The sequence below is a fragment of the Sapajus apella genome, unplaced genomic scaffold (genome assembly GCF_009761245.1).
Source record: "Sapajus apella isolate SASKATOON/1434 unplaced genomic scaffold, GSC_monkey_1.0 scaffold119, whole genome shotgun sequence".
Taxonomy (NCBI): Eukaryota; Metazoa; Chordata; class Mammalia; order Primates; family Cebidae; genus Sapajus; species Sapajus apella.
In genome coordinates this window covers 4,866,556-4,878,890 of record NW_022437059.1, presented here as the reverse complement: position 1 = coordinate 4,878,890, position 12,335 = coordinate 4,866,556, and the positions used below count along the sequence as shown (strand labels likewise).

Here is a 12,335-nt window from a genome sequence, read left to right as displayed (position 1 = left end):
AAAATGTGGCACATATACACCATGGAATATTATGCAGCCATCAAAAACGATGAGTTTGTGTCCTTTGTAGGGACATGGATGAACCTGGAAACCATCATTCTCAGCAAACTGACAGAAGAGCAGATCAAACACCACATGTTCTCACTCATAGGCGGGTGTTGAACAATGAGAACACATGGACACAGGGAGGGGAGCATTACACACGGGGTCAGTTGGGGGGAAATAGGGGAGGGATGGTGGGGGGTGCGGAGTTGGGGAGAGATAGCAAGGGGAGAGATAATGCCAGATGTAGGTGATGGGGAGGAAGGCAGCAAATCACACTGCCATGTGTGTACCTATGCAACAATCTTGCATGTTCTTCACATGTACCCCAAAACCTAAAATGCAATAAAATAAATGGGAAAAAAAAAAAAAAAGCCAGGTGCAGTGGTTCACATCTGTAATCCCAGCACTTTTGGAGGCCAAGGAGGGCAGATCACCTAAGGTCAGGAGTTCAAGACCAGCCTGACCAACATGGAGAAACCCTATCTCCACTAAAAATACACAATTAGCAGGCGTGGTGGTACCTCCCTGCAATTCCAGCTACTTGGTAGGCTGAGGCAGGAGAATCCCTTGAACCAGGAGGAGGAGATTGTGATGAACTGAGATCGTGCAATTGCACTCCAGCCTGGGCAACAAGAGCAAAACTCTGTCTCAACAAAAAAAAAAAAGGAAAAATTACTGATAATGGTAAAATATGGCATCATATGGCCCTTGACATGATGTACTGAGGATATAACATCATCCATTACTCCTGCCAAAAAACCACAACCTAAATCTAATCATTAGGAAAGAATCAGAAAAAGCCAACTTGAGGAATGCTACAAAACTGGCCTGTATTCTTCAAAAACTGTCACTGCCATAAGACTGTAGAGAAAGTCTAAGCAACAGTTCCAGACTATAGGATACTAAAGAAAGAGATCAACTAAGTTCAATGTGTGAGCCTAGTTAAATTCTGGATGGACAATGGAGAACTGTTTCTTTTTTCTTTCTTTTTTATTTTTATTTTTATTTTATTTTTATTTTTATTTTTATTTTTTTTGAGACAGAGTTTCGCTCTTGTTACCCAGGCTGGCTCACCGCAACCTCCGCCTCCTGGGTTCAGGCAATTCTCCTGCCTCAGCCTCCAGAGCAGCTGGGACTACAGGCACGCACCACCATGCCCAGCTAATTTTTTGTAGCTTTAGTAGAGACGGGGTTTCACCATGTTGACCAGGATGGTCTCGATCTCTTGACCTCGTGATCCACCCGCCTCGGCCTCCCAAAGTGCTGGGATTACAGGCGTGAACCACTGCGCCCAGCTCTTTTTTTTTTTTTTTGAGACGGAGTTTCACTCTTGTCTCTCAGGCTGGAGTGCAATGGCACGATCTCCGCTGACTGCAACCTCCACCTTCTGGGTTAAAGCAATTCTCCTGCCTCAGCCTCCCAAGTAGCTGTAATTACTTACAGGCATCTGCCACCATGCTAGGCTAATTTTTTGTATTTTTAGTAGAGACAGGGTCTCACCACGTTGGCCAGGCTGATCTTGAACTCCTGACCTCAGGTGATCCACCCGCCTCAGCCTCCCAAAGTGCTGGGATTACAGGTGTGAGCCACTGCACCTGACCTTCTTGTTTTTAATATAGAGACGGAGGTCTCATTCTATTGCCCAGGCTGGAGTGCATTGGCATGATCATAGCTCACTGCAGCCTCATACTGCTGGGCCCAAGACATCCTCCTGCCTTAGCCTCCCCCATAGGTGGGGTTATAGGCACACACCACCACACTCAGCTAATTTTTTATTTTTTAATTTTCTGTAGAGACAGGGTCTCTCTCTGTTGCTCAGGCTGGTCTTGAACTCCTGGCCTCAAGTGATCCTTCTGCATAGGCCTCCTAAATTGTGAGGATTACAGACATGAGCCACCGTGCCCAGCTGATTGTATTTCTATAAAATACATTATTTGGGACAAATGAAAAATCTGAAAATCAACTGTATATCAGATAAGAGTTAATCAATGTTAAATGTCCTGAATTTGATAATTATGCTTATATAATTATACTGCATTATGTAAGACAATTTCTTTATCCTTAGGAGAAACATTTAGAGGTAAATGGTCATGATATTCAAACTTACTCTTAAAGCATTCAGTGAAAATAGTAATAATTAAATATATATTAGGCTAAACTACACTAAGTCATTAATATTCCACCAGTTTTGACCTACAAAAATAAAAACTTCATATAGCATAATCTAAAATACAGAAAAAGAGTAATAAACAAACACAATAAAATGTTAACAACTGACAAATGTGGGTGAAAGGTATATAGAATCTTATAACTTTTCCGAAAGTATAAAATATTTCCAAAACAAAAAATTTTTAAAAGGTCACATAAAGGCAACTGTTGACATCAACAGGCTGAGAATAAACATATAGCATGAAAGTTCAGGTGCAGTGGCTCATGCCTATAATCCCAGCCGAGGCAGGAGGATCACTTGAGCCCAGGAGTTCAAGACCAGCTTGGGCAAAATGGCGAGACCCGTCTCTACAAAAAATACAAAAAATTAGCCAGGCATGGTGGCACACCATACACCTGTAGTCCCAGCAACAGGAAGCTGAGCTGAGGAAGTCGAGGCTACAGCGAGCTCTGATTGTGCCACTGCACTCTAGCCTAGGCAACAGAGTGAGAGCCTGTCTCAAAAACAACATGCATACACACAAACAATAAAGTGACCACAATTACTTAAATTTCAGTCAACTGTCTACAACTGCCCACTTTCATACATATCTACCAAATCTAAGTCAACAATCTATTGCTTTTCCCTAAGGGAAAAAAAATAATAATCTCCAGACTTAGAAACTTACTTTCTGACACAGAGCTGAGGGCTAAAGTGGTTTCGGAGGCAATGACGACTAACGTGTCTGCAAGACAAGAGAATCAAAAATCAATATACATTTAGAGATTAACTTTAGTGTATCAACTTCTATTTTTGTACTATATTAGACTTAGGGGTGAAGGGATGGATTAACAATAAGATAAAAACAATGACAGTATCAGTGTCCTTGATATCATTTTCCAGTTGAAAAGCTACAACTCTAAGTAACTTGAAAATAATCAGAAATGTTACCTAAAAATGCAAAATAAAGTTTGTCTTTTGTTTTTGAGATGGAGTCCCACTCTGTCGCCAGGCTGGAGTGCAGTGGTGCAATCTCAGCTCATTGCAACCTCCACCTCCCAAGTTCAAGGGATTCTCCTGCCTCAGCCTCCCAAGCAGCTGGGATTACAGGCCCGTGCCACCATGCCTGGCTAATTTTTGTATTTTTAGTACAGACAGGGTTTCACCATGTTGGCCAGGATGGTCTCGATCTCCTGACCTGGTGATCCACCTGCCTCAGCCTCCCAAAGTGCTGGGGGCCACCGTGCCTGGCTGCAAAATAAAGTTTTAATAAAACACAAATAATACAAGATAAAAGAATAAGAATAATTAGAGTTGGAAATGTTCAACAGAGAAATAGTGATTTTTTAAAAGCTAGGTCTTATAGGAGGTGAGGTATAACAGACAGAGTTAACAAAATAAAACAAAAACAGAATAATCCCACTGGTAACTGCAAGCGTATAGCTTAGCTTTAACAGAAACCTGCTACAAATGGATGAATTTAAAAGGCTGGGCCAGGTGCGGTGGCTCATGCCTATAATCCCAGCACTTTGGGAGGCTGAGGCCAGTGGACTACTTGAGCCTAGGAGTTCAATACCAGCCTGGACAACACGGTAAAACTCCATCTCTACAAAAAATACGAAAATTAGCTGGGTGTGGTAGTACATATCCAGAGTCCCAGCTACGCTGGAGGCTGAGGTGGGAGTATCACTTAAGCCTGGGAGGCAGAGGTTGAAATGAGCCAAGATCACACCACTGCATTCCAGGCTGGGTGACAGGGCTAGACCTTGTCTCAAAAAAAAAAAAAAAAAAAAAAAAAAGGTTGAAGACTGCAAGGGGTTTGTGAATAGGGCATCCTAAATATTAAACTAGGTCATTTCAGAAGCTAACATCAATCAAGCTCCAGATAACCTGAGTGAAGATTTCAACTCAAAAGTCTTTCATTGGATTGCAAATCCATATGAGAAAAAAAATTAAAAGGCAAAAAGTCTTTTATGTAATTATAATAATATGCAAAAAAATGGGAATGAAAAAATTTTTTTACTGATCCCATGAAAGTCTTCTACTTAAAAGTTGTTATTTTTGAAATGTATACACCAGTGCCAGAATTGCTTTTCAAGTCAAAAACTAAGACGTGCCCAGGCACTCTATCTAAGGAGAATTTCACTGATCCAAAGTTTACACAATACAGGTTTTACACCCCTACTCTAGAAAATTCAAAATCTGAGCCGGGCGCGGTGGCTCAAGCCTGTAATCCCAGCACTTTGGGAGGCCGAGGCGGGTGGATCACAAGGTCAAGAGATCGAGACCATCCTGGTCAACATGGTGAAACCCCGTCTCTACTAAAGCTACAAAAAATTAGCTGGGCATGGTGGTGCGTGCCTGTAATCCCAGCTACTCAGGAGGCTGAGGCAGGAGAATTGCCTGAACCCAGGAGGCGGAGGTTGCGGTGAGCCGAGATCGCGCCATTGCACTCCAGCCTGGGTAACAAGAGCGAAACTCCGTCTCAAAAAAAAAAAAAAAAAAAAAAAAAGAAAATTCAAAATCTGAAAACTCCATAACCCAAAACTTTTTGAGTACTTGACATGATGCTCAAAAGAAATGCACACTGGAGCATTTTGGATTTCAGCTTAGTGATACTCAACCAGTAAGTATAATGCAAATATTCCAAAATCTGAAAAAAATCCAAAATCCTAAATACTTCTGGTCCCAAGCTTTTCAGAAAAGGGATGTTCATGTATTATGAAAAACACATGACCATTATACACTTCAGTCACATCATTATATCAAATCTTTCCAAAAGCATTTAAGAAGGTGAATAGAGTGAATTTCTGAGACTAAAACTTAAAAATACGATTCTACAAAAGTTTATTGCATATGCACTATGTGCAAGACACTAGGAGGATACAAGATCTCACAAAGATCTAATGATCTTCTGAAAAAGCTCATGATGTCCCTCACACCATTGATATTAAATGCATAAACTTTTCAAAAGCTGTATGCTTCCGATTAGTACACTAGGAGGGCCCACTATTTGAAGGAAAAAAAAATCTAACCAACTTCCTTCTTCAGCTCTTCCCTCTTTACAGCTTTGAAGGAAAGAGGTGAATACAGACATTGTATACCCAAGGCTCCCAGAAAGAAGTGGGAACAAATCTCTTTCAATCAATTGAATTGTGACTCTGAAGTTGCAGGGCACGCATTCCTCACACCAGGCTAGGCCCAGTCACTCAGCTACCCAGCAAGAGTTTGCAGATGTGGGTTGGAATCTATGGCGTGCCCTCTCTGTCTAGTGCTATTGTTTCCCAGACAAATATCAGTGTAAACTTTCTACAAGGCCCTCACAGAAACTAGCTGTACAAATGCCATAACCTTATTTGAAATATGACAAAAGTAGTTATATACAGAGTTATATACAGAACTCTGTATTTTTAACTGACAAACCAGAACTTAGATTGTCTAGTTATTGTTGCTCCCTTCTAAATGCATTATACATGTCTCCCCAAAATGTAATCGCTGCTCAAATCATTTTTGAAACTCTTCTCTGGATTGGGGCAGCAAAGGTAATGTAAAAATAACATTAGAAAGTAAAAAATCAAGACTGAAATCTCAGAATAAGTTGTATAACTTCAGTGAGTCATTGAGCTTCAGCGTTTTCATTTATAAAATGAGACGGATAATACCTACCTTATTGGTTGCTGAGTGTACTGCACAAGAAAACATACAGGAAAGCATTGTCTAAACCAAAAAACACCACATATATATGTAATATATTATCACTGATCTCCCCACGGTCTTTAGAATTTGCATCACTTTCTCTTTAAAACCCTCAGTGGTAACAAGAATATCATCTACTGAAAATAAATTTGATTTCTGGGAAAAAATAAAAGTTATTCAAAGTCAAGTCTATGTGATCAAATTGAATTATACCAAATTTAGTCCAAAACAAGATGTGACTATAACATAATGAGTTTCTCTTATTATAGCCATACATTATATGACTTTTTGCCCAGGCTGGACTATAGTGGTGCGATCTTGGCTCACTGCAATCTCTGCTGCCTGGGTTCAAGCAATTCTCCCGCCTCAGCCTCCTGAGTAGCTGGGAATACAGGTGCCCCCCACCACGCCGGGCTGATTTTTGCATATTTAGCAGAGTTAAATTAATATATAAAGTTAATATATAAACTTGAATGACATGATGAACAATAATTTGTATACAAAAGTTCTGGTTAATGATTATTACCACTCCACTACCAAACTATAACCTAAGTCATCCTTGATTTCTTTTCTCTCACCCCATATATATGCATGGAATCATCCAACCTTACCATTAACATCTAGGAAGCTTCATTCCAATCCATTGCTATAATCTATATCCTCTTCATTTCTCACTAGGACTGTAACACGAGCTCCTGAACTAATCTCCCTAGCACCAATCTCTTACATACGATTCAATACCACCAACACTAATTTACTGAAAAGTAAATAAAATAAAATGGTTTCATCATTCTTCTGCCTAAAAATCTTTAACAGTTAATTTCTCACTGCTTACAGTATAAGATCCAAACTGTGGCAAACAATGCACTTTACAGTGTGGCCCAATCCAACTCTGGACCTAACCTCCCACAAATTCCTTTCAATCCCCTCTAATTTGTCACACTGAACATTACATCATGTCCAGATACAGCAAACCCCCTTTTGACCACATGCCTTTGCTCATGCTGTTCTCTGACTACAGCCTCCCTCAGAGCCTGTTAAACTCATCCTTCAAAACCCCTAAGCAACAGGCACAGTAGCTCATGCCTGTAATCCCAGCACTATGGGAGGCCAAGGTGGGTGGATCATATGAGGTCAGGATATCAAGACCAGCCTGGCCAACATGGTGAAACCATGTTTCTACTAAAAATACAAAAATTAGCTGGGCATAGTGGCACTCACCTGTAATCCCAGCTACGCAGGTGGCTGAGGTAGGAGAATCTCTTGAACCCAGGAGGCAAAGGTTGCAGTGAGCCAAGATTGTACCACTGCACTCCAGCCTGGGTGACAGACCAAGACTCAGTCTCAAAAAAAAGACCCAAAAATTAAAAAAAAAAAAAAAAATTCCTGGATAGCAAGATCACCACTTCTTTAGCCTTACTTGCTATATCTACCATGCTCTCACACTTGTTCATATCTATTAATATTTCTTACATTGTTTAATCTATTTATCTATTTATCTCCCTGCTAGACTTTGAGCTCAAGGACAGGACTGGAATAGTTTGGATCCATAGTACTTTTTTTTTTGAGATGGAGTTTTGCTCTTGTTGCCCAGACTGGAGTACAATGGCACAATCTCGGCTCACCCCAACCTCCACCTCCGGGGTTCAAGCGATTCTCCTGCCTCAGCCTCCCGAGTAGCTGGTATTACAGGCATGCACCACCATGCCCATCTAATTTTGTATTTTTAGTAGAGATGGGGTTCTCCATGTTGGTCAGGCTGGTCTCAATTCAAGGTCAGGCCTTGGATTCAAACACTACTTATAATAATGTAATAATGTCTGACACATAGAAGAAGCGAAAGAAAAAAGTTTGTGAATGAATGTGCTTATTTTAAAAAGCAGTCTCGGCCAGGCGCGGTGGCTCACGCCTATAATCCCAGCACTTTGGAAGGCCGAGGCGGGTGGATCACGAGGTCAAGAGATTGAGACCATCCTGGTCAACAAGGTGAAACCCCGTCTCTACTAAAAATACAAAAATTAGCTGGGCATGGTGGTGCGTGCCTGTAATCCCAGCTACTCAGGAGGCTGAGGCAGGAGAATTGCCTGAACCCAGGAGGCGGAGGTTGCGGTGAGCCGAGATCGCGCCATTGCACTCCAGCCTGGGTAACATGAGTGAAACTCCGTCTCAAAAAAAAAAAATACAACAATTAGCTGGGCATGGTGCGTGCCTGTAGTCCCAGCTACTCAGGAGGCTGAGGCAGGAAAATTGCTTAAACCCAAGAGGCAGAGGTTGCGGTGAGCTGAGATCACGCAATTGCACTCCAGCCTGGGCAACAACGGCGAAACTCCGTCTCAAAAAAAAAGCAGTCTCATAAATTGAGAGTTAAACCTTAATATTTAGAGGCATTTCACACACAGTATTTAATACAATTAGATAGTTAATGACTCTTGGTGACTTTGTGCTTAAGGAGCATGAACATTGTTAGACAGAATCCTAGCTGTCCTTAGCTTAGTTCTCTGACTCCTTGGCTTTGGCAAGTCATTCCCTGACTGATTGCCAATGGTTTCTGTTACTTGGCTGGTTGTTCATCTCTGGCTGGTCCCTGAACTGTTTAGGGAATATACAAAATATACAGCATATATTCGAAAACCATGACAATACAATACTCTGATAACTAATAATTAGACAAGCATTAAACATATTTATATGGGGGGAATGGGAAGAATTGGTAAAGGATACAAAATTTCAGTTAGACAGGAGGAATAAGTTCAAGAGATCTATTGTACAACTACACAGTACAATTATTACGTTATTAGATTATTGTTAATCATAGTTAATAACAAGGCACTGTGTACTTGAAAATCACGAAGAATGAATTTCAAGTGTTCTCCCCACAAAGATGCAATACATATGTTAATAGCTCCATTTAGCATACACGATTTTTCAAAACATGTTTTACACCATATATACAATTTTCAACTGCCAATTAGAAGTACATTAATAAAAATTTTTTAAAGTTTAACCAAAAATAAAAATAAAGGCCAGGCACAGTGGCCCATGCCTGTAATCCCAGCACTTTGGGAGGCCAAGGCAGGTGGATCACAAGGTCAGGAGTCCAGCCTGGCCAAGATGGTGAAACCCAGTCTCTACTAAAAATACAAAAATCACCCAGGCGTGGTGGCAGGCACCCATATTCCCAGCTACTCGGGAGGCTAAGGCAGGAGAATCACTTGAACCGGGGTGGCAGAGGTTGCAGTAAGCTGAGATCGCACCTCTGCACTTTAGCCTGGGCAACAGAGTGAGACTCCATCACAAAAAAAATAAAAATAACAGAAAAGAAGACCCCCCCCCCAAAAAAAAAACAACAAAAAAGTTTAACCAATATTTCTCTTAAGTGGGCCCAAGTTATTGCCGTTGTCAACACAAATGAGGAAACCACAATCATAGAATCAATGACCTTGACTTGTCCAAAATAAATGTAGAACTAGAAGCCAGCTCCTAGGATTTCTCAGAAGGTATTTTCCTTTGAGGTTAAATCAGAACATTATGAACAGTTTCAGATCCCTCTGGTAAAATGGAATTAGACTGGAAACTTCTATCAAGAAAAAAAATGTAATTCCTCATTTCTCCTCCAAAAACAAAAAAAAAGCCCTTATGAGAAATAGAGGTGCCCTTCCCATGAGAGCTTCAGATTGCCACTAATGAAAAATACATCTTTCTTGGCATTGAATCCTAGTATGGACAGCGCTATACAACTCAAATGATACTGTATGGATACACTTAATGAGTATAATGATCCTCAGCTTGTAAATACTAACCCCAAAACTCCTATAATGAACTGTTTGGGACAAATATGATCATTTCAAACGAAATGTTAATTCTACCAAAAGCCCCTAACAAAATATATCAGAGAATTCAAAACCATTCAATTATGGTCAAACCATCTGGAATAAAGGAGGCAGCACTAGCAAAAACAAGCCTTGGCATACCTCAGAAAGAAGACACATATGGAGATGAAAAACAGGGAGAAAATGACGGATTAAGATAACCCTGATTTCAACTCCAAGAGGAATCATTTTGTAACTGAAAAAAACTAAACAAAGTCCCTCTATTTTTAAACTGGGTGACTGAAGTGGAAAGAGAAATGAGAACACATTTGGGGAAATCAGGGATTGAAATCTCAATAGCATTGAAGCTAATTTTCCACAACAAATAATTTCCAAAAATAGGGCTGGCACAAAACTGTACTGGCATTTGTACCAGGAGTGCCTAAAGGCGCTAGTCTAGTCGCTGTGAGTAGAGAGGTTGAGTAGAGAATGAGACCTATATAGCAGAATGTTCAGAATGAAAGAAAATCTAGGGTATTTCTCTGGACAACTAACTCATATTTTAGAGAAAAACTGGGACACTCACTTTCTCTCCCAAATTAAAAGATGCACTAAAAATGAATCCCCTGTACTGCTTTGGGGCAGCAGAGGACCGCCCTGGGTGCTAATGCCAATCGCCACCCCAGTAGGGGTCCAGGCACCCTTTGCCAGTGGCCCGCTGGGAACGCTGACCGTGCCCCTTACTGCCGGGAGCAGCCAGTGTTTGACGGCATTAGAAGCAAACGCAAAGTACACCAGGAACTCTCTCTCCGAAGCTAAATGTCTAAATACGCTCTCGAAATCGTAGGACCCGTGGGTGGCTGACCTCGACGTTATTTTCTCAGAGCTCGGCTCTGGGTGCAGGCACGAGAGCAATTTGCGGAAGAAGTACTAGAGGAGGTGGAGAAAACAGAAGGGGCGAGAGCCGCGCGCCCCTCGATAGGGAGTCAGTGACCCCGAAGCCCTACGGAGCGCACTGGAGCTGCTGGCGGGGGACTGGAAAACGGGTCGCTACGATTCGCGAGCGTTTGGCCGCCACACCCATGGGTCCTCTCCCCGCCCAGGCACAGGGTAAACACTTGTCAGCAAAACGTGAGGGACCAGTTCAGGTCTCCGGAGGGCCGCAGCCACCAACTCCCAGCCCCACACGAAAGTCACCTCAGCAAGAACGCCGCCATCTCGGGTTCCGGTCTGGACGGAAGTGACGTCAGGTTGCCCCGCCGCCGCAGGGTGGAGGCGCGCGGGCCGGGGTTTGGGTGTCAGGTGACTAGTCTCTAGAAGGCTGCGGAGCGTCTCCGCTCATCTCTCCGCAGATGGTTTGCTGGTTGTTTTCTGGTTCTTTGGTCTCCTCCCCTGCCTCCTTCCGCTCACTTCTACCGGAATTTGCCAGGATTTCGGCAGAAACGCCGCTGGCTCAAAATCTGCAGTCTATGTTCCACCGGCGTGCATATTCCTTTTGTATCCCACTCCCGAACAGCGAGCGCCGGACTTGTTTAGAGCCTTCCTTAAGGGCTTAGCTGTCTGTTGTACTCCCTCTCCCTCCTAGGTCGGCCTGAAAACGTCGTGGTTGGCCGGTTCAGACACCCAAGAAAAAAGATACTTTGGGCTCCTTCCTGTTCTAATGTGAAGCTTTAACCGGAGAGATACATAAATTGTGATCTAAGTTGGGGAGTGTGTAAAGGGGCCTCGAGAAGACCTTGCGGACCACCATTCCCATGAACGCGGAGCCTCGTCTAACCATCTGGATCAGACCCCACAATTCCTGGGTTTGAGCTGCCACATGAACCAGGCGCCCACTAGCCGAGGACAATGCTGTCTTGTTCCTTATTTCAACGCTGTGTGGGTGACACCCACAGTTAGAAGAACCTGGAGTGAGGGGGAGAACACGCTTTGATTTATATATATATATAGGAACCCAAGCCCCAAGCACAGGAATCAACTGACGACCACTCAAGACTGAAGAAAGAAGAGCAAGTGAGAAAGGAAGGGAACAGAGTGCAAAAGTTCTTGAGTGGTTTGTGGGGAGCAGGGTGGAGAAGAGTTAAAAGGACAGCCCAGAACAAAAATTTTTAGTTTTATTACTACAAAAAACATAATTATATTAATATTCAGATCTTATGTATATTTAAAATCCCTGCACTTCAGGATTTAAATAGCACAAATTTACTTATTTCTGCATCAAATGCATAATACTATTTTGCATTTCTATAATGCTTGACAAAGAAAGCACATTCATACGCTTTAGGATTGGAAGAGGTTCTCTAATCCAAGCTGGGATCTTCTCTGCAACACCCCTGACAGCTGATCTTCAAGACTCTGCTCCCACACATTTAATGATGGGTACCTCAAAAAACAAGTTTTATTTAGTGAACAATTTATTCATTAGAAAGACATTTTAAATACAGCTTTGTGCTGTCAAACTTCCAGTCATTGATCCTACCTTCAGCTCTCTGGAGCTTCACATTAACCCAGGGGATGCCTCTTTCACTCAGCTGTTTTTTTTGTTTGTTTGTTTTTTGTTTTTTGAGACAGTGTCTCACACTGTCAATCAGGCTGGAGTACAATGGCACGATCTCCACTCACTGCAACTTCGTCCT

The 12,335-nt window shown here is 42.1% G+C and overlaps 1 protein-coding gene across 2 annotated transcripts in view; it reads right to left on the bottom strand.

Annotated features, from left to right (window-relative positions):
- SDHC (succinate dehydrogenase complex subunit C) overlaps positions 1 to 11,622 on the bottom strand; it is a 47,563-nt gene extending 35,941 nt beyond the window's left edge. Inside the window, exons 1-2 of one of the 2 annotated variants that reach the window (XM_032260943.1) lie at positions 10,897 to 11,622; positions 2,883 to 2,939 (exon numbers count right to left, since the gene is read on the bottom strand). In XM_032260943.1, the coding sequence (XP_032116834.1) occupies positions 2,883 to 2,939; positions 10,897 to 10,916 (77 nt within the window). In that variant the 5' untranslated portion in view covers positions 10,917 to 11,622. The remainder of the gene's footprint in view (positions 1 to 2,882; positions 2,940 to 10,896) is intronic. The other variant, XM_032260942.1, reaches the window with a different exon arrangement.
- Between the last annotated feature and the right edge of the window lie 713 nt (positions 11,623 to 12,335).